The sequence below is a fragment of the Zonotrichia albicollis genome, chromosome 3 (genome assembly GCF_047830755.1).
Source record: "Zonotrichia albicollis isolate bZonAlb1 chromosome 3, bZonAlb1.hap1, whole genome shotgun sequence".
In the NCBI taxonomy this organism is placed as follows: Eukaryota; Metazoa; Chordata; class Aves; order Passeriformes; family Passerellidae; genus Zonotrichia; species Zonotrichia albicollis.
In genome coordinates, this window is record NC_133821.1 from 20,794,504 (window position 1) to 20,818,055 (window position 23,552).

At 40.3% G+C, this 23,552-nt stretch overlaps 1 protein-coding gene across 1 annotated transcript in view; it reads right to left on the reverse strand.

The window, feature by feature from the left end:
• The window catches only part of MSH2 (mutS homolog 2), a 48,404-nt gene that overhangs the window by 19,945 nt on the left and 4,907 nt on the right, over window positions 1–23,552 (reverse strand). Inside the window, exons 6-7 of the mRNA XM_005491468.4 lie at window positions 21,257–21,390; window positions 2,368–2,567 (exon numbers count right to left, since the gene is read on the reverse strand). Coding sequence (XP_005491525.2) covers window positions 2,368–2,567; window positions 21,257–21,390 — 334 coding nt within the window. The remainder of the gene's footprint in view (window positions 1–2,367; window positions 2,568–21,256; window positions 21,391–23,552) is intronic.

A 23,552-nucleotide genomic window follows, 5' to 3' on the forward strand; every position in this document is an offset into this window, starting at 1 on the left:
GCAGATAAAGAGCAAATCACCCACTTGCAAAAGATGAACAAGCTGAAAGGACATCAGCTCCTCCAGGGCTCACAGAAGCTTTTAGCTTTTTAAGAGGTGTGAATTCATACTAATGCAGAAAAGAAGGCTGCTTATAAATGTCACTAAAATAAACAATATGGAAGCTGTCAGTAGCTTATATTGGAATAAGATAAATCAGAAATAGATCAACACCTTGAAAACTGGGCTAATAGAAATGAAGTGAAATGTAGCACTGAGTAAGACGACACATTGATAGATAAATGTGTTTCCACTATGAGTAAGGGAATAATCAGTTGGATCTGACAAAGGATGGGAAACAGCCAAGTTTGATCACAAGAGGCTGGGAAAGAACAGGACTGAAAGCAGCAGTAAGGGGCATTCAGTTACTGTGTACAGCATGGTAAAAACACATCTGACACCCAGCACACAATTCCTGTATCCTGCACACTTACACACTTAAGAGTGTTTGCTTGAGATGGGAAGGAAGATGCTTCAGCAACTTCTTGAGGACAGAAATCTTGTAAAGGACCCAAATTTCATGCCCCAGCAATCTGAGTAATGAGCAACTGCTCCCTTTTGCCAGCTAGAGCAAAATGATTTGATGACTCAGAGTTCTTTCCCATCCTATGCAGACTTCGTATGGCCAAACCAGAAAAAAGCCATCTTCACTCATCACCCCCCTCCTCAGCTTTCACCACCCATAAAAACAAGGATTTCAACAAAACAATGCTTCATTTTGAGGGAAAGGCAGTCACAGCTGACGGCTTTGTGGTTGTTCTGTATCCCCATAGCTGCTCTATATCCCCACAGCCATTCATAGGCAAGGGAATTCTGAAACTGGCACATACTCAGAATCGTCAAAAATCTTTCTGACTTTCCATCCCTTGATGAGTTACAACATTCTGTACAGTCAGAAACAGAGAAATTACCAGATCCAGTCTGAATCATTCATGTACATTGAAAATTACCAGACCATTCATGTACTTTGAACAGGTGGCACAAGTACAAAGAAAAATAAAAATAACACACCACCTCTTTTAAACTATCTTTAATATACTGCTGGTGATTGCCCTAAGTCCAACTGATTCATGTGTAGAACAGGAAGAACCTTTTGCAGTCTATTAACTTTTCCATATGGCGAGCAGTTTGCCTTACACAGCTTGCTCCTCAAAACTCTAAAAATGGAATTGTTTTCCTACCCCAGTGTTATGACACAGGAACTCTGCTGATCCAAATGGCAACTAATATAAAAAGAAGTAAAGACAGGAAGCCAGCATTCTGAATTAACACCTCAGCATAGGATGGGAATCCAAGGGCTCCATGTCAAGGTTAAAACAAGCAGTGTCTGTTTGGAAAAGCCAAATGGACACAACAGAGGCAGCTGAAGAGTGACACAGCTCTTTAAAAACAAAAACAAGCAAAACAGTTACATCTGTCAGTTCCCTCACAGTTTCAGATCTAAATTGCTCTTGGAAATAATACAGTCAATAACCAAAAATTGATTTAAGATTAATATTGTAGAAGTTTCATTACTTGAACTTGTAAAACTGTAGTACAGAAAAGTATAAGACACTGGGTAGTTTTATTTTCTACTCAAATAAAGGAAAGAAATTTTTGTAACCATACCATTTCAAACAATATTTGTTTTTCAGGCTTTGGTGCTTGCTTTACACAAAGGGAATTTCTAACAAATTAATGGGCTTCAATGGAAATGAGCTTTCTGGTAGGTTAGAACTGCTATTGCTAAATTGAATGCTGATCTTATTCTGTATTTTCTTGGTAATACACAGAAAAAAAAAATTGCTTTTGTACCTTCTAGACTTGCTTGTCACAGCATTGTGCTTCCTACTAATGAGGACTGGAGGAAATCCTGCCATGTTACTTGTACCAAACACAGGAACATTATGATTAAAAAAAAGCCATTTGAGTTATACCACTAATCCTTAAACTGGGGGATTTTGTGTGTCATTACAACCCAAAGTGGATGACAACACTATTGTAAGAATGGCATCTTGTTTGTAAGATCACAGCACACACACAGTTGGTCAGGAATTCCCAGAGACAAATCCATGTCAAAGATTCCCACACCACCACCCAACAGCTCAACCATGCCAGCTACACACTAATTGGAACACATTTCCCTGCAAAGATTTAGCTATGAATATTCTTAAGTATCTGATTGGCATTTTGGAATTTCAGCTCATTTAAAATTCAAATGTGTTTAAAGCTTTATTCCTGCAACAAAAGCACACAGGGAAAAAAGTCATCTTTGGAAATCTACGCTCTATTTCTTTTCATCATCTGTACACCACAAAACATTGGGAATAGATGGAATAGAAGCAATACCTTCATGTTTCTGTAGTGCTTGTACAACATTGGGCAGCTGATTGATAGCCTGGAACATCCTGTAACAGTCCTGTAAGTTTGCTGCTTGTCTCTGAAATTTCTTTGCCAGCCGGTTGAGGTCTGGAAAGCGACGTAACAGATCCTCCTGGAGGCACTGACGTAGCTCTGGATCCATCACAAAAGCTTCAACCAAATTCAACCTACATGAGAAATTCATAACCATGATTAGCATGGCACCATCTGTAATTCTTTTATGTCACCAGTTATCTGACAGTTTCTATCTGTACTTTCTCGGTTTAAAAAAAAAATCCAATGAAAACAGGACAGACAACACATGAGCTGAGAAAGCAAGGAGATTTAACCCATGTCAAGCTTCTCTAGTTTTGAACAGTCAGGGTTTCTAATGAACAGCAATTGTTGGTATTTGCAATTGTTCCAAGTGCAAATACCAACATCTATCCTGTAGGTAAAGCTGACTCAGAACTGACTTGGAGATGAATCCTTTCCCTTCATGAGCAGAAAAGTCTTCCAGCAGTCTATGGAGAAGAGGAATTAAGCAGGAAAAATAACCCCTCTGCTGGCAAAGTTTATCTCCCTGTAGACAAGGCCAACATGGACACCACAGCTGTGCAAGCCTGGAGCACAGGATGGGATGTGTGACGGTGTTCGCAGGGGTCCGAGGATGAGTGAAGAGATGAGGATCTGACTCCATGTTTCAGAATGCTTGATTTATTATTTTATTATATATATTAAAACTATACTAAAAGAATAGAAGAAAGGATTTCATCAGAAGGCTAGCAAGGAATAGAAAAAAAGAAGGAATGATAACAAAGGCTTGTGTCCTGGACAGAGAGTCCGAGCCAGCTGGGCTGTGACTGGCCATTAATTAGAAACAACCACATGAGCCAATCACAGATGCACCTGTTGCATTCCACAGCAGCAGATAATCAATGTTTACATTTAGCTCCTGAGGCCTCTCAGCTTCTCAGGAGGAAAAATCCTAAGGAAAGGATTTTTCACAAAAGATGTCTGTGACAATGGGAAGGCACCTGTGGGTCCTGACCACTCCAAGCCCTGCTCAAAGCAGGGTCCCAGGTACAGCCAGCTGCACATCCTGGGTATCCCCAGGGATGGTCCCAGTGTCAAGCCCTGGAACAGAGCCCTTGAGAGTGACTGCATGCCCTGAGCCTGGCAGCTGGGTGAGTTTTCAGCGCACCACACTGTACCGACCTAGCCCTGCCTTCTGAGATGTAACAGGGGACAGCGACAGCTCCAGCCACAAGACGCAACATTTCCTGCTCTTCCCTTATCCAACCACCCAGTTTATCTATTGCATAAGCTTACTGGTTTAGCCAGCCACGATTTTCCCTCTGTAAATCCATGCCAACTACTTCCAAACCACTGTTTGCCTCATGGCAGGCATTGGGAGACTGCATTCTCACCAAAGAGGGTACTGCCTGCCAGCCTGGTCACCCCCGACTCCCAGCTTGCCTTGCCTTGCTGCTGCTCCCTGACATTTTGTTTGGGTTTTTTTCTAGTTTGTGTTTGGTTTTTGTTTTTTTTTTTGGTTTTTTTTCTTAATTTTAGGTATGGGGGCTTTAAAATAATGAAATAAATATTCTTTAAGTGCTCAAAGCAAGCATAAATCTCAACAAGAAGTGACAGAGCATTAAATTGTATTTCTCCACTAGAATGAGAACAAATTTTCATACATTTTTGGGGGTTTTCGCATCAGTTAATATTGTCATCTCTACACATCTTGCATTTGCTGTTAAAAAAATAACTCGGATATTGTTAATTTTGGAACACTGGGAAGGTCAGTGTTCTTTGATCACACTTTCCGAACACCAAGGAAGAGTTCTGCCTCCTTCAGAGACCTCCCCACTTTACATACTATGCTGATTTCTGGTTAATAATATCTATCAATATCTTTGCTTCAGCAGAGAAGTTAATTTTATCTAAAGACATGCAAGCAAGGAAAGGACAGCTTCCACCACATTATTCCTGCTGCTTTGCTTACTGACAGAAAAATGCATTTGTTTAAATTACAGTAACATCTGCACTTGCAAACTACATTGGAAATTACATTTTTTTGTCATTCTGACGGCAGTGATCTCTACATTACACACTGCAGTGCTGTGCAGGGTGCCAGACACTGGCAACACCACACAGGGGTTAACACAGTCCACTGCCCCAGGTAATTAGCAAAGACAGGTAACAAAGGCTTTGGCTAAAGCAAGACAAGAGGCAGAGAGCCCTGGACAGGCAGTGGTACATTTCTGTATAAAAAAATTCCTTCTGTTTCAAAAAGTATTCTACTCCCACACTCCAGTGAATCTTCTATATTATACCCAAAAAAAAATCAATGAAAAAGATGAGAGAAGGAACCTACCTTTATGTTTATCCATTCAACTACAGCCTTAATACATAAATTGAGAGACTGACATTACTGACACATAAGGGTGCTTTACCACCAAAAGAAACATTAATGTTTCAGCATGTACACAGAGCTTGTCAGAAACAGACAGGAAAACACTGAAGATACCTACTGCAAAACACAGAACAGGACTTGTATGAGAAATATCATAAAAGCCAAGCAATTTTCCATCCTGATCCCTGCTGGTGTTTCTGAACATGATATTTAGCTTTCAGACTTTGACAATGGTTTGGAGGAATAACAAGAGCTACACAATCTCACCACAGCAAATACATTGCTACGCTTATCACAAATCCTTTCCATTTACCAGCACACCTCACTTAGGGCTCACATCACAAACTCTCCTCTCAGAAGTGCCAGCAGCCACCAGTGACCAAACACAGCTTTTAAACACCAGATATTGTTTAGATACTGAGGGGAAAAAGCAATAAGAACCGAATCAAACTAAAGACACCTGACACAACTGCTGAACAGCCTAAAAACGAGCCCACTAACCAGATGTGCTCCTTCCCCACTAAGGGATTAGAGAAGGAACCCACTTGCCAACAGGAACCTCCCCACAGGAACCAAGCAGCTTGGCTATTTTTAGTCCTGTAATCTGGAAATTTGGCAAAAACAAAGCAGGATTTATTATAAACTTCTCCATTTAGAACATCCATGTATTCCTGCTGTTACCTTCCCTGTTCTTCAGCAGTTACAGTCATGGCAAACACACAAGAGCTTGTACTGCCCTGATGCTATGTTCTCTCACTTCCCAGGTATTATGCAATATTTATCAGCTTATTTATTATTTCTCCATTATCAAAATACCACCACACTATCAACCCATAAAGAGGAACTAGTTGCAAATATCTTCAAGTTTTATTATGAGGAAAATGGCATGAATTTCTGGTTTAAAACCACCCTACTTCACTTAAAAAAACCCTCAATGTTACTTCACTTTAAAAAACCACCAGGAAGAAAGCAAGACACATTTGGAATGTTTATCCATTATCAAAGTGAATTTTAATCCAGAGAAATACTATTCCTGCCTGCAGCAGGAAACAAGAGTTTTCTGGGTTTATCCAACCTGCTTAAACTACTGACTACCCCATGATTTCAACTTTGAAATTTCAAGCATAAAAACTAGGGTTTTTTCCTTATTTTGATGACCAACTTCACACATGCAAGAATCTGCAAAATTAAAGTTCACCATCAACATGAGATGCTATCTTGCCCTCTCATGGCTCATATTTAAAGTCAGAGAACTTCAATTTTCTTCCAAGAGGCCCTTAGAAAATCAGTAATGCTAGCATACAGATACATGCACAGAATCACTTCTGAAGACTTACTAAATTCTGCAGAGCTGCTATAAAGTCATTCTAGAACATCCCATGAGCTCAGTCTTGAGCTCATCTTTACCAGGATCTAGGGGGTTTTTCCCATTTGTGCCTTTTGCACAAACAAACCCTTCACTTTCATCCCACGACTTCCTCACCTTTTTCAACAGCCTCTTGGATAAGACCTGTCAAAAGCATTTTGAAAGCTCTAATTTATTTCTTTCCCCTCCCCTTTTGTCCACAATGACAAGTTCAAAGAGTTCTCCAATCAGCATGAGCAATTTTCCTCTGCCAAAACCATGATAATTAGACTAACATTTCATGACCTTCCTGGTACGGTTCTATCTCCCCCCCATACATTTGCCAACCACAAAGATACATCTGACAGGTTTGTGCTCATGCCACATTTTGCATAACAATTTTCTGTTGGTAAGAATGCATACAAGGTTGCTGAATAGAAAGGTAATGCAACTATGAGCCACGAATAATGATCACAAGTAATAATGAAATCTAAGGACAGATTGTTTTTAATATAAAGTTCAACTAAGGGGGGAAAAAAAAGGAAATACAAAAAGAAACAAATTTTAAAATCCAAGAAAGGGTAACCAAAGAACAGCTGACAACACTAGATAATTCACTTCTGCCACACAGCCAAAAGGAAAGGAAAATAGGGAAAAACTTTCCACCCCAAATCTAAGGCAGCACAGTCAAGACAACAGAAACAATTATAAGTAGTGAAACCACACTAGAACATCAAGGAAATCTGTTTCAAGACAGTTATTTAAATCTGCAAAACCAGAGAACAAGACTGCAGCAAATGTAACAGCAAATCAGCACAAGTGCTTTTCTTTAATTTGGAAACAGTACCCACCTTTTATCCCTGCTGAGCACAACCACGGCTGTTTACCAGCTTTGAATTCTGTGCCCTCACAAGTGTCATTAGGGTTAGTGTGCCCTGGGAGACAGAGAGAGGAAAAACTCCACTCATCTCCATGTTTCTGCTGGATATTCCAGGCTCCAACTCAAAACATTCCACCTTTCCCCCAGCTTTACTGTTCATAAGAGGCATCTCTTAAACCAGCTTCTGAAAGAAGGCCAATGTACCACAGACACACACAGAAAAAGACAACAAAAATCTGGTTTTTTTCAATCTAATATATGTCACACACTCACCTGAGCCTCGACAGGCTGCTTCCATTCCACTGATGTCTGCATCACATCTGACATCAGAAGAGATTTCTGCCCCCCTGGCTACACCTGTGCAGCATTTTCCACCACCATTTTAAGGTGACTCAACACAGATGATGTCAGGAGGGTTTAATTCTACTTCTAGATTTTTACACAGCTAAATATCAAAGTTTAAGTTAATAGGAAAAATACTTTGAGAAAATAGGAAAATAGAAAAAAAAAAGGCATTAACCATGCCAGATTTGTATACAGATTTTTATGAAGAAAGTAATTCTGTGTGTAGAAATAATAACTAAACTAACAGACTAAAATAAAAGACCACAGTTAGAATGAATAGAGCATTTATAATGCCTGAGCAGGATTGGCCAGCAGGGGAAAAAAACCCACAAACCCCCCCCCCCAAAAAAAGAAAAAAAACCAAAAAAAAAACCAAACCAAAAAAACCCAACCAACAAAAAAAAACCCCAAACAAACAAACAAACAAACAAAAAAAAAAAAAAAGAAAAAAAAAAAAACAAAACAAAAAACACAACAAAAAAAAAAACCAAAAAAAACCCCCAAAACCAAACTAACCAGTGTGCAAGAAAAACATTTCCCTCAAGGACTTCTGCTTAAAAAAAGTACTCTGGGGTTTTTTTCTATCATTTCTTGAAACTGGGATCCATATGTAACCACTAATACATATTTAATAATGAGTAATAAATATTTAGTTATTACTTCAGGGTAGTGACTCTAAATCCCAATTACTCATAGATGTTTTCAGAAAAAAAAACCACTGTACTAAGAATTCCACATAACACATGGGGAAAAGTGTTAATACTGAAATAAACTAAGAATGCCCTCTCTTACAGGAGAAGCTGACTTACTTTTAAGAAGACTTTAAAGTAACTCCCCTGACTATCTAACAGCTGTCCTCTGAAGAGCATAAATTCTGTTTGCTAAAGAATTTTTCTGACTGCAGATTAAGACCAACCTTCCTGTCCAACTGTTCTACTTGATTATGCAGAATTTTAATCAAGAAATACCACTTACAAAAGCAGCATATTAAGGACTGCTTCAAAATACACTGAGACTTTCATCTCACCACGAGTTTCAGAATATGCACGGCTGTATCAGTTTAATTTCATATTTTAATTTCATATTTTCCTCATACAAAGGAAAGTGGAAAAACACCTCGCATACCATTACTTTGTTTCCCTCAGGTTTCTCTCAAACTCAGATCTCTTCTTAACCCAATGTAGCCAAAGCAAATCCTCCCTGGACATGGTTAACCCACACATGTAAAATGCTACCCACCACCGTACCTGCTCTAATTGGGTTTTCTTTTTTACACAAGGCACACAGTATTTTAACACCCTGCAGGAAGCCCAGACTACAGCAAGTGGCTGTAGTAAATACTTCAAATTCTTTTTTTCCAACCAGAATTTTTTTTCCCAACAAGAAATAAGCAAGGCACTGTCCCCTAAGCTCCCTTTATAAACTTCTGCTGGTGACCAAGTCGTTCCTTAAACAATCATCTCTCTCCCAAAAATCAGCCATAATCCAATTTGCTGCCTCAGGTAAGCAGTAGAGGCCTTAAATTTACAAATCTCTTTTCATGCCAAAGAACTTCAGTATGCTTTACAGCCCTTGAAGCATTAAAGCAGACACCTAAGATTGGCACATGAAAGCCTAAATCAGAAATCCGAACCCTGATAACTAAAAATTACTTTAGTAATTCAGCACACAGCAGCATAAAAATCACACTGACCATCCCAGGGCATTTTGCCTCAGACAATCAGAGCTGTTGCATGCATTTATAAAAATAACATCCAAAATTTCTCAGACAAGCACAAAGAAATAACAATGCAAAATAGCTAAGCAACCCACGCATGCTTTTGGAAGTGCTTGGTTATGCATAAAAGACTCTTTTTTTATGAATCTAGAGCAGTCTTTGCGAACAATTAGAAATAAATGTAACACAAACCCTGAGGAATAAAGAACCAGCAGCTTTAGAGAGACTAATAGCATCAAAAGCCATTTTATTTTAGTCATACATCACAGGCTTAGGATCACTGATCTCAGTCCCCACTCAGCTCATACTGGAGCCTTTGCACAGCCAGAAGTTGCTCTGGTTTCTGGCAGCTCCAGCTGATGGCAACATTCACCCAAGCCACAGGAATAGCCTTGGAAGGGGCTCACAACAGGCTGCAGTTCCCCCAGTACTTTGAAAACATTAGATCCGAATCCAGGTTGATTCCCCAAGAACTCAGAATGCTCCTTTCTGGATGGGTTTTACACACACCTCTCCAGCACTTCTTACATATGAGACAGAATATCCCAAGCAAGGGGTCAGAATCTTACTGCTGATGTAATGAAATTGTACCAATTTGGCCATCCAATATAATTCAGGGTCCAAAATCTTGTGTCTGAGTATCACAAGCTGTTCACCTGAGCAAACTCTCCTCCAACACTCCCAAATTTGCATGGACACAGAAGGGTCTATAAATTCAGAAACAACCCAGGCAATGCCAAGACACCCAGGTATTCAAGACTTCTCCCTGCTGCCTGCCAAAAAAAGAGCAGCCTGCACCTTCACAGGGACTCCCCTCCATGCTAAATGGCTCAAAACCTTTCCCACCCACCCCTGCCCAAACCTTGTCATTGTTTGCTCCTGCCATGTGAGCACAAAGCTGGTTCTGTTTATGAATGTTTCTGTATTATCAAATTACTTCACAGCTTCTCTCCCTGAAACCACTGTCACAACCTAAACACCCCCAAAAAGCTACACTAAAAGATAACTGCTTACAAAAGAAAACTTTGAAGATGACAGTGAAGAAGTAGAACAGTGTATATTCCTCCTCAATCCAGAATTTGAAGTGCATTACAGTTTTATGTGAGGGATGTGAAATTGCAGGCTTTTAACAAATAAGAAGATATTGTATCATACAGTAGATGAACAGACATAGCAAACCCAAAGGAACAAAGAGCCCCAGGGGGATGCATTCAGAGTTCACCTGAGATGCCTGCGTTCTTAGAGAGACAATGCTGTCACCCCAGGAAGGTGACAGCATTCCTTGGACTCTGATCACCTCTGCAGCTCCTTAAAAGCTTTTGCAAGCATTCACAGTTCTAGACCCAAACAGAGTACCAAAACTTGCCCTCTGCTGAAACAAAGAAGTCAGAGAGACCAAAGAGGAGCTGGCTCAGGGGTACAGCTGCTCTGTCCACAGCCCAGCCACCAAGTGTGGAGGAACAAAACCTGGGAGAGGAGAGGCTTGGCCACCTCAGCTTGCCACTGAGGGGGATGCTCCCAGCTGCAGCCCCTCCTCAAACTGTTCCAGATTGCAAGGCAAGATGTTTTCTATTACCATCTGTATGGCAAATTATAATTTGTCAAGTGGGCAGTTTGCTTTATCTCTCTCTCTGAGTGACCACAATCACTCCTCCCTTGGGAAGGGACATCTGCTCTTAACAGGCCATTGAATGTCACTGCATGGCAGATAAGAGCTACAGCATCCCATTGGGAGATGCTCCACCCAGAGGGAGGAGCCAAGCATTGCTACCCGGGTATAATCTGGAGATTCTGAAACACCAGCACGGTTTATCCACTGGATTCCTCAGAGGAACAGCAGCTGCCTCTTCTTCCACTGGATCTTCAGAGGAAGACTACACCCTTTTCTACAGGATCCCTGCTCCAACTGAGCCACACCTGAAACTCCAGGAGGACTGCAGCCACATTTCCAATTGGACTGCTACCAACACCCTGACCCACAAGGTGTCAGGTTGGGTTCTGACTGTCAGTGTTGTTCTAGTGTACTGCATTGTTTATTCTATCCTTTTATTTTTCTTCCCTATTAAAGAGCTGTTATTTCCTGCCTGAGATATTTTTTGCCTGAGACCCCCTTAATTTAAAATTTATAGCAATTCGGAGGGATGGGGAGGGTTTACATTCTCCATTTCAGGGGAGGCTCCTGCCTTCCTTAGCAGACTCCTGTCTTTCCAAACCAAGACACAAACATGCATCTTCATTTGCTGTGGCTGGGTTTGCTCTTCCCCTCTGGCTCCCCTGAAGCACCTCACCCTGGGATGGCCCTGCCAGCTGTGGACAAGCCCAGCTGTGTCCTGATGTTGGCCTGGAGTGGCTGGGAAATTATGCCCTCAAGCCCCAGTCCCAGCAGCACTTCTGGGTGCAGAAAGCAGCCCTGCCACCAGAAGTGTGAGGTAGGGCTGCTACCCACTGCTCTCCCACCTCCATACTCTTCCCATGAGGTTTTAAATTAACTAAACCAAGGATCTACCTGAAGGCACGGATCTGAAGCCCTCAGAAAGCATTTAGCACTTTCACTCCACTGTGACAGTGCAGCTCCTCAGAACCCACTCCTATTGTCCCTTAATCTTAAATGTAACTTGGAGAGTCCACGAATACCCTATTTTTCACAGCCTGCTGAAGTCTAATCCCTTGTAATATGGAGTGCAAGGTTTGAAGAGCAGCTTTAGAGCCTAGGAGAGCCACAGAAATCAAACTGCACACACTTTCCAGAGCTCTGGGTACACAGAATGCTACTAAGAAGCTGCACAGATCAGGCTCCCTGCTGTTAAACCTGTAATATTCAACAATGTAAGAGAAAGACACAGTCAAACATCAGTCTCATGCCTTTTCTAGTATCCCTAATTAGTCCCTAAGCCATCCTACCATGACAACAATAATGGATATTTCTAACTTCAGGACAGTCCATTTACAGAAAAATTTTATAATTCAAATAAATGCAGTCTTCCGAATAAGCAGAGTTCACACTCCTCTATATCAGTTATATTTATATAACATAAAATTAATATGGATCAGGGAAGCAACAGACTCTTTACCACCCTACATGAATTTCTGAATACACTATTTGAGTACTATGCCAAAGGCTAGAGAGCAAATTAAAGCCCTGGGATTCTATCAGGGGTACCAGGCACAATTTTTTTATAAAAATCAAGCATGAAAATTTTTTACTGGAATCAAGCATTGAAAACTGCATGAGGCATTGAAACTTGACTATGAGGCAAGATAATAAGATCAGAATAAAAAATAAGACAGGATTATCAGGAAAAGCAGTTAAAATAACATTGAGGGTTTTTTTCCCCACAAGATACTTATCCAACTCTGATGTTACCAATAATTCATTATTTTTGCACAAGTGCTTATGAACTTTCTGACTTCAGCAGGTCAAGCAAAGTAAAGAAGAAAACAATTCCTCAGCAGAAAAATAAAATACTTGGTCTTAATTCTCATCAGCAAAGTACCACTTGATGCAATTAAGACTTTGCTCCTGAAGCAGACTGCAGCAATATTTTTAGAGCCTGAGGGAAGCGAGTGCCTGGCATCATGCTGAGGAACACGAAATAAAGCAGCACCACAGCAGCAGAGCTCCAGCCAGGACTGAGGAGCAAGTGCAGGAATGGGAGGCAGGCACAGAAATTCCCTATGAGAAGACAGAAGAAGAAGGAAGAAGAAAGGAGAAAGAAGAAGAAGGAAGAAGAAAGGAGAAAGAAGAAGGAGAAGAAAGAGGAGAAGAAAGAAGATGAAGAAAGAAGATGAAGAAAGAAGATGAAGAAAGAAGATGAAGAAAGAAGATGAAGAAAGAAGATGAAGAAAGAAGATGAAGAAAGAAGATGAAGAAAGAAGATGAAGAAAGAAGATGAAGAAAGAAGATGAAGAAAGAAGATGAAGAAGAAGTAGAGGAATTAGAGGAAGCAGAGGAATCTTTCCTCCATTCCCAAGGCAGGGCTGGCAGCAGTGCCCATTAACCAGCCCCTGTCCGCGGCCAGGAGCTGCAGAGCTGTGAGCTGTGTTTCACAGGGTGCAGAGGGGACCTGCAGGAGCATTTCTGCAGGCAGGAGGTGACCAGAGCTTGCCAGGGCTGTCACTGCTTCCCTCCAGGTGAGACTGAAGGCCACCCATGCCCTGCAGCAGGGACACAGGGACATCTCCCGGTCACCACCTCACAGCTGGGACTGCTCCACATTCCCATGGCATACCAGCCCTGGCTCTACAAAACTCGAGTCCTGAAAGTATCTGAGCATTTAAAACAAGGAGTATTGCTCCTGTCTAGAGTCTGAAGAAACTTTCATACACCTATTCATCCAAATTACCCCAGTCACACCTCAAACCAGAACCAGGTGTCTTTTATTTCCCACTCCTCAGCCTGGGTGTATTACACACAGTACCAGTCACTATCTGATAGACAAGGAAACCAAAATATTACTTTCTCTTCCCAAAAGCTGGATTTGCCAAATAAGAACAAAGCACTTTTTAATTATTACCAAGAACTGCCACTCAAACTAGATTTATGTAACAGCACAAATCTAAAGAGATTTGATTCCCCTCCTCTTTCACAGTTAAGGAATAACAAAACTATTATCCCTAATGAATAAACAGCCAGAAGAGGAACTGGCATACAAAGGGGAAATTCTCACCTTATAGTAAATCATTACTTCACAGAATGATAAACAAGTCTTCCCAACTTTTAAACATGCATGTTTATAGAAGAAAAAAAAGGGGATCTACCAGCAATGTTGAATTTTGAATATTCAATACAGCAAATCCTCTCCTACCTCAAACCCCATTGCAGCCTTGCTGGACTAAACAGTCTCTTACCCTCAAGGAACTGTACAGACAAAAGTGATAGGAGAATAACTCATAAAGCAAGAAATATCTCCTGAAATCTTTGTCAGAGATGTATTTTTTGTCTTCCCAATGTTTATTTCCATGCATATAGTTTTTTTTCATAAAATTTTCATTGTCTGTTTTCTGTAGGAGCTAAAAAAATTCTAACAGCATCTTCACAGCTAATTAGTCAGGAAAGCAGCAGGTTTATTGAGCAATGGTAGTGCACAGCTCCATTTCACAGATTCACTATTCCAATCCAAGGAAAAGCAGATATCCATTCTATCCTCCTGCAGCAAGTTTGGCAATATGACTCAACATAAATCAACTGGCATAATCTCTAGAGCAGTCAAAGTACCAGCAGAAAGCAAACTCAAGTCAGATTATTAAATCTGAACAAATCCTGGCTTCTGGTACTTGCTGACCTGCACTAAGGATGCTCATGAGCAGCTCATGGACCAGCAGCAGAGGGGTAAAAGGATTAATTTTGGATGACAACTTTCCTCACTTTCTCATGGACTAGTTTTTATCAGGTGAACAAGCCAAATCAAACTGATCTTTAGCTGAGAGATCACAAAAAAAAAAGGGAAGTAGGAGGCATGGATTGCCCCTTTTGGCAACTGCTGAGTGTTTTGGATTATCTGCTATCCAACATGACACCTTTGGTTGTTTAAGCATGATAAACTCCCCATCACAAGATGAAGGAGTCAGCCACAGGAACACCAGTGCCAATTACAAGGGAGCAGGTGGCAGTCCACAGTTAGTGAAGGATGACTGAACCTTTTGATTTAAAGTGATTTTAAGTGTGAGCCATCCATGAAACAACTCAGGGCCACAGGCTGCTGCATGGTGCACAAGAGTCAAAAACAAATGAAAAACTTTCACACTAAATCCTGAAGACCCAAGAAACCCTACATGCAGCAGAGAGTGTGAGCAACTGTCAAGGCCATGAAGGCAAAAAGATGCTAATTTGAATAAAGACAAGAACAACACAGTATTTAGGCTTCCAGACAAAACAACTGCCCATCTTTTAGGAACTCCTAATGAGCCTCCATTTCTTATATGGTAACAAAGGACAATGAAGAGGATGGAGCAAGGACTCACCAAATACAGTCATGAGCACCTTCATTAACCCAGAGAGTGAAACTGCTCCACCCAAAACCTGCCAGAGCCACCCAAGATGGAAAAGCAGCAGAGGCTGTGTCCCAGCTTAATGCCTTAAACCATGGAGGTTTTCTGCCAGTCTTGCTTTTTAATTAAATATGGCATTTTGGGATCCAGTGATAAAAGCATATTACTGCATGGTCTTCAAAGAATAGAGTCAGCTGAGGAAAAGGTATTTTCATTATTATTTTTTGTGCTTTGTTCCTTACAAGTTTCCATACATTATTAAAATTAAGAGGTTACATTTATTACACTACTCCATCAACCTTAATACCCTTTTAAACTGCTAACTTGTGCATTTCTTTAAGCTTGTGCAAACTCAGAGCAAACCAAACGAGTTCTATTTCTTAGCTGTCAAAAAACAAATATTTCTTCATTTGCATTCATTCTGTACTGAAGAAACTCAAAGCTGTATGTCAACAAAACCATTAAAGACTCTTATAATCCTCACACATGATAAATGAAAATTAAATTACAAGCCAAGACAAAATTTTCTTGCCAAGAGCTTCCATTGCAGTATCCTAACATGCCACCTCTCTAATGTTCTTGGACTAAGCAAAGCAGAAACAATAATGTGGTCACTGTTCCATCACAGAGAACAAACCATATTACTGTATCCAATGTTCAAAACAGTGACTACCAAGGACACTGTTACAAACCTGAGAGCTTTGCACTTGTGCATATTAGGTTTGCATGCATGATGTAAACTTTAAGGAATGAATACTCAAACAGATTCTAAGCACAATTTAACTATGGCAGTAAGTGCCTTTCACCTCATTTTGGCAGGATGAGAGCCAAAGAACAGTATGGCAGCTAGAGATTCACATTTCCCTAAATAAATAGCAGTTTCATCGTGTCTTACAAGTCTGAAAACCAATCTGACATTTCAATCAAATTTCAGTTTAATTTTCATTTCTGTTGAGCCTCAAAACTCAGACACAAAAGAAATGACTAAAAGCTTAATCCTTCTATTTATTTTGCACCAAGTGAGGACTTGTCAGGAAGAAGTGGGTGAGCTGGAAGTATCAATGAGGAGATACTATGACTACCTGCTCAGTGCTGCACCACTCAATGCCACCTGTAATTTATAGATTTGTAACACTGATTGCTGATCCCTGACCCAGCAGACAAACGATCTGGATAACAGAATACAAACAAGCAGGTCACAAACACCAACATTGTCTTTCAAAAGGTATCATGAAAGGAGTCTTTTTTTCAGCTCCTCAGAGAAGAGAACTAAAAATAAGTCTTTTTGCAACACAACAAGGATAGGTTTTGAGAACCTGGGATTTTGATGGCAATTCCTTCCTGGAGTCATGGCCTGTGTGATGTGTGCTTTACTAGCAGAGCTCCAGTTTAACGTCTCTAGGCAGCACTCAATAGCAAACTCAGTTTTACAAGCAAACCCAAATGAAACAGAGGTAAATTAATAGTTTTGAAAACAGTAAACATAGGTGAAGAGGGTTAAAGAAGAAGCACTGAGAGCTTCAAGCTCCAAACATTTCTCTAGGGAACTTGGTGACGGTAACTTTTGGAATGACAAAGGTGACATTTTTCAAGGTTTACTGGAAGCCAACACCATCTTCATGTCACTAGAATGACAACTTCTTTCATGGGAAATATTTATTGCACCATGATCTCCATGACAATAAGAAATCACATTTCTGTCTTCAAATCTGCTCAGATCCAATCTGTATTTCAGAAGCTCCCCTAGAGGCATTGAGAGCACTCCCAGAGCCTAAAATGCATTTTGAAGAGGTAATTTAGACAAACCTCTGTCACAGACATCTTTTATGAAAAATCCTTTCCTTAGGATTTTTCCTCCTGAGAAGCTGAGAGGCCTCAGGAACAAAATGTAAACATTGATTATCTGCTGCTGTGGAATGCAACAGGTGCATCTGTGATTGGTCTCATGTGGATGTTTGTAATTAATGGCCAATCACAGCCCCAGCTGGCTCGGCTCTCTGTCCGAGACACAAACCTTTGTTATTCATTCCTTTCTATTCTTAGCTTAGCTAGCCTTCTGATGAAACCTTTTCTTCTATTCTTTTACTATAGTTTTAATGTAATATATATGATAAAATAATTAATCAGCCTTCTGAACATGGAGCCAGATCCTCGTCTCTTCCCCAATCCTAAGACCCCTGTGAACACTGTCACAAACCTCCAAGCTGGTCACATCTTCCCTTCCCTCAGTGAGGACACAGCCAGCACACAGTGCTAACACAGCTGGGCTCACTCTGTGCCTCTGGAGAGGTCCTGAAAAGCACTGGAGGTCTTTGCAGAGCTCCTAACCCTAAGAATGACAAAAGCAACAAAGCCTGTCTGCAAAGCTGTGCAGGGACAGCTGCAGGTCAGCAAAGAACACAACAGCAGTGAAACCTTAGCAGCAGAAAAACCCCCATTGGAACTGTAGGCCTCTGGTTGCAGCCCTTGCTCAAAACAAGGCTAATTTCAGCCAAACACTGAGCAAGGACAGAGATCCCCTCACCTCTCTGAGCACACGTTCCAGAGTCTGACCAGCCCCATGCCTCACCCAAGGTGCTCCAAGAGAGCCAGGGCCTTGCATTATGTTTCTTCTTGTCTCAAGCAACAAGCTATGGTTGGGTTTTCTTTATTTTTTAAACAAATTGCTACTTAAATAATCATGATGCATGAAAATGTTCTACAAACTTGCAAGTTTTACCTTTCTAGCCATTTATTCACCTTGAGCTTCCCAAATGCATTACTTGCTGACTCTGCCAGAGACAGGGTTTGTTTCTACACTGTGGCCTCCATGCAGCATGATATTTAGAAACACAGGAGGAAAGCTCAAAATAGGCTTGGATCAGAGCAAGTGATGTTTGAGTACAGCCTTCAACTCCTCTGAGACCCCTGCACCTTCTCCATGGGACACAGGCACATAAGAGGTTCACCCACAGTATACATAAAGCATTAAAAAGGTGAGCTGGAATCTTTGATTTATGGTGTGTATAAATGTCAGATAGAGTTTATCCCAAATACAGAAAAAAAATTAAATATATTCAGCACGAACTCTCTTCTCAGGACATAACAGGACAAGCTCTATTTTACACTGTGCCACATTCCTCAGACTCTCCAGAACCTGGAGAATAAACATGACATACTGAAGCTGTATTGCAGTCAATTTGGTTATGCAATTAATACTTGTATTTGCACATGTTGCCTCTGCGACTACATTTTAATTTCAAATATGCTGACTGTGAGACAAGGAGCAAGAACCTCATGTACTTGCCTTCTGAACACACCACACAGGAGAAGTAGGGCTGAATTGTGTATACTTATAGTGATAATTATTTTTTTAATCAAGGAAAACCAGCTGGATACTGGCAGAACCCCAAGGCTTACAAGACAGGCAGCTACCAGGAGTCTCTGTTTTCTCTGCTCTCATCAGGAGCTGCTCCTGTCAGTAAACATCATTTTATCTGAAGCATGTGCACCATGTACTTTAATTTGTGCTGTTACTGTATCAATAGTTAACATGGACTGCTGATTCAACTCTGTGTTCCATTTCTCCATAGAGGTTAACAGCACACTGCAGATTACAAACTACTGAAACAAGTGGATTCCTTTATCTCCAAAAGATGACTTGCACCACCTGCAGGCCTTAGCAGAGGGTTACAACAATCTCAACTTGTGGGAAAAAAAAGAAAAAGTAAAACTTTCAGACACCAATTTTTCACTACTGGGACAACAGTTAAGTCAAACACCTCCTGTATAAGCAAAATAGGAGGCTTCCTTCAAAATAGACACTGAAAATCAGTCCAGCTTGGGCAGTTCTGCTTGGTTTGAGGACTTTTGCTCTGATTAGTGTTAAATGGGGTCCTTCAACATGGCACACCCCAAGCTGAGAAACAATCAGGAGCTCCCCTTGATGACAAAGGAGATGTAAAGGAACAACAGTCCAGGTATTTCCCTCTCAAGCCACCTTATGCTCTAAACTGTGGCTTGCAATCCTTAAAGCAACCACAATATACTGTAAAGTCTTCAGAAAACAACTTGGCAACTGCATATCTTTTAAAAGATATTTAAATCTGTCAGTACATCTCACTAACAGCTTCTCTTATCATAGTTGTTCCTTGGGATTAAAAAAAGAACAGTCCTACACCCTCTGAAAAGCATAAAGTTTGGGAGGATGAAGCTTACAAGTAAATTACATTGCTTTTATCTCAGAGAATTGAGCTCATCCAAGTAGTACTTGAAAGCAAGATGCATTCAGACAGAATGCAGCAGAATAAAGTGAAAAGGGTCTCTATGGCATTTCAGTGCCCATTAGCAGAGGTTAAAGCAAAGCACTTTTAACAAATTGCAGCCAAGGTCTCTGTAGCTGGGCAAGGTACAGGAGGTTATCAGTGGACTTCTCTCAAATTCATAGCACTTGAATATAATGACCTTTACAGCTTCACTAAGGGCTTAACTTTATTTAATTTCTCCTCCTTTAAATACACCTCTTCCTACCTGCAGCCAACATCAGCCACAGTAACATCAGACAGTAACTCTACAAAACAGGCCAAGTTACAATTTCTGCCTACAACTCCACCCGGTTTTATAAAGAAAACACTGTCTCTTCCAAACCTGGAAGATTTCTGATGTACAGTAATAAGCAAACGTGTCACACAAAAGTTAAGATTTCTAATGTTTACTTTGACATAAGAAAATTACAAGACAGGAGTTCTAACCCTCAAAATTTTAAAAACAACACAATCATAAAATTAAATTTGGTTCAGATATTAAGATCCAAAACTGACAGACACAGATGACCTTGGGTACTTAGTCAAGAACCAACAATGAAAGCTTTTGTAAGACATGAAGAAGTAAGATACAGCATTCAATAAACCTGGGAACGACTATTTCAGTGTCACATTAACAATATTTCTAAGTGGGCCCTGACCAAGTTACTACACAACATTCTGCATAAGATGAGGAAAGGTAGAGTAAAAAAACTTTTGAAAAAAAGCAGAATAATTCAGTCTCCAGAAATCTAGAGAGAAAACTATCATCCTGATTTTGACTGGCACAGAGTTTATTTTTTCTCAGTAGCCAGTGCAGTGCTGTGTTTTGGGTTTTGCCTCTCCTCCCCATTCCACCAGGGAGGTGAGCAGGCAGCTGAGTGCTTAGTGCCAGCTGGACTTAAACAACTACTCTTTGCATAACTTATTTAAATATCAGCACATCCAAGCCAAGATTTCTTTTTTTGGTAGCAGGGATCTGTGCCCAAGAGCATATACAGACATATCTGCGATGCCTTATCTGAAATATGAGCCTTAGAGGATCTATCAAAGTTAAATTCAACTTTTCAGCCTCTTCTGCTTTGTCAAGATACACTTTAATACACATTTTGTAGTGCTGATTGCTAGAGTTGCATGAAATTTGGGTTTAGATCATTAAAAGACAGTATATATAGGAGTATAAAAAATGTGTAACTTGTATTTGCATGGTGAACATCCTCAAGACAAACACACACAGCAGGAACACAGCCTTTGCAGTTTTCCTCTCTGAGGGGTAGAGAATCATCTGTGCATTCTCAGCAGAGATTTACCAGATTCTCTTAAGGCTTCTTCTTATCAACTGATACTGTTATCTACTGGCAGGGCAGCCACACTGTGACAGAGGTCAAGATCAAAAGGCAGGAAAGAAAAAGCCCCCACAGTATCTAGGCATGATTAGAGTGACCTACTGTAACCAAAAATAGCTTTCTTCTGGGAACAGGAACACATCACAACTGCTTAATTCTTTGGGTGTTTTGTTGATTTTTTTTTTTTTTAACTGGTAAACTTGAAGTGACATCAAAATATTATTATACAGACTGAGCATTTGCATAGGAACAAAGTCAGTAAGTGGCTGCTGCACTGCCTTATCCTGTAGCACAGCATCATTCACATTATCTAAACATATTGCACCTCCTCTTTAAAAGGTATAATTGTAGAAAGCATTTAATTTAACAGTAACCTGTCAATTTGCATCTCAAAGAAAAATATATTCAGCTCTAAGTGCAATGCATTACAGGGTAGCACACAAAAGAATCCAACCACTACTGTTTCTTGGTTGTGGCATTCTGTGTTTTAAAAGAAAGGGCCTTATATAAAATAGTTACTAAAGTGTTTAAGTCTATTAAAGACATAATATCGTTACCTTTCTTCAATTCTGGTCTTGTCCATAAGTGGTTGTTTGATCCACTGATTAACCAGTCTTTGTCCTTGGGGGGTTCTGCATTTATTCAGCAAACCAGCTAGAGACTGTGCAGAATTTGCATTTTCCACAGAACTCTGGAAAGAATGAAAGAAAAAAATAAAGGATAAAAGGAAAACAAAAATAGTTACTGAAGTTTATTGACACCCAGTGAATGACACACAGCTATTTAGGAACAGAACATGTTTTTTTTTTCCATTAAACTCAGCATCCCCACAAAAATGGTAAATGAAACAGCACTAAAGTACTTACACTCTGGTCCCTGGATCATGGGAAGGAAAGAGAAGGTTTGTCTATTTTGGAGCCAATCCTGACTGAACAGCAAAGTTAAAAGTGTACCTAGTCATGAGGCAGTTTGCACTTTGAGTAGCAAAAGTGGAAATACATCTACATATATGCTACTTTGCTCTTCTTAAGGTCAAAAATTAGGGGTCCTGTCCATCACAAAAAAGCAGCAAGAAATAAGATTTGAGTTCAAGGGGTTTGGTTTGAGAACTTTGGGGTTGCTGGGGGGGGAAGGAAACAACAGAATCAGGCAGTGGGGAAGAACAGATACTTGAATTCTCTCAAGCTTTCCCAGATCATCTCTGCAGTGCTATGAACACCTCTAAACTTAGCTCTGTTCAAATTACAGTTCATTATCCATAATTCAGGTTTAATATTAGCTGGACTCCAGACAGCCTTTTGAGAATTTTTGTTGTGGTTTGATTTGGTTTTCGCACAAACAGCTACGAAGCAAAAATTTTGGTTAATATAGAACAAACAAGTTCGTTTCAACTCTTGACTTTGAAATTAAAATCCCAACCCCCTCTAAAAGAGAAAAGCTGCAATTAAAACAGCAGGCAAGCATTCAACCAGGAGCAGGTCTGGATGCTCCTGTATGCAGAACTGGAGTCACAAAAACAGGAAATGAATGCCATGAGAAGCAATACTGACACATTCAGCCCCTGGAATACCTAATATCTAAAGTGTATGGGTATATTCTCAGTGTTCTGGGTAGTATGACATACTAAAAACTTCTGAGTGTAACAAATTGTCACAGAACACATACATGTATTATACACAAATGATCTACTTCAGCACATCCAGTCTTTAGGGTTACATTCCATACCACCAACTGCATCTGCAGCTCCATAACATCTTTACCTACACACCTCACAGAGCAACTCAAACTACAAAATAATTTTACTTTGCTTTACTTCTGTCCAAAAACCTCCACACACACATCCTACCATGCAGGCAGCTTCCTGCTCCATGGAAAAAACTTTGTTCCAAGGCTCACAACAGCCCCTGAAGACACAGCAGCATATCTCCTATCACAAAACATATAACACCTGCAAGGACTTGTGAAGGAATGTAGCTAAAACAGAACTTCCTAGAACACCCTCCACAAAGCTTGAGAAGAAATGTAATTTTTGCTTCATTCCCTAGAGAGGCACACAGCAGCAGGAAATTAAAAAAAAAAAAAGAAAAATTCAGAACACCTCTCTTCAGGGGCTAACCCAGCTCAGATGCTGAATGTATGCTCTGTTTTTCTTCAGAAATTCCTCCAAAGTAAACAGGGGCCATAATCTGTGATATCTTACTATAAACCTGAAATGCAAGCAAATTGGGTCCAAGCAAAGATCATTAAGCAGAGCTTACTAACATGGAAACAGAGGTGAAAAGCTGACACCACTTTTGAGTCCATGCTTTCCTCTAACTGCAGAAATGGGCAAAGCAGAAAAGCAGACTTGGCAGGAGGTATGAAGGAGTCTGTCAATCTGTCTGGATTTGTAGAAAATGTGTGTAAAACAGGTAAAACTGACATCAAAACATGACAGTTAACATGACATGGTGCTTTCAGACTGTTCACAAGTGCTGTCCTGTTCACTGCCAGCCCTCCCTTTCTGACACCACTGGCACTGCTCCTGTCATGTGTTACACATTCCAGTAACACCATCTAACTGAGGTTTGCATTCTTTTCCCAAGAACAGCACTATTGTGGCCGCCTTGATGATCCTCTCTCCCCTTCTACATTTAAAATAAACCAACAAGAAACAAAATTAAAAAGGTGGTAAGAGTATCCAAATGTTTAAAACACACGTTGCAGGAGAGTAACTGAGAGCAAAGCTAAAATGTAGAAGCTGACATTAAACAGAATCTGGGAAACTGCAGTTGGGCAGTCAGGCTCATTATCAAGCAGCAAAGCAATTAAGTATTTTGTAAACCAGTTACTAACTCAAGTAGGTATTTCTTA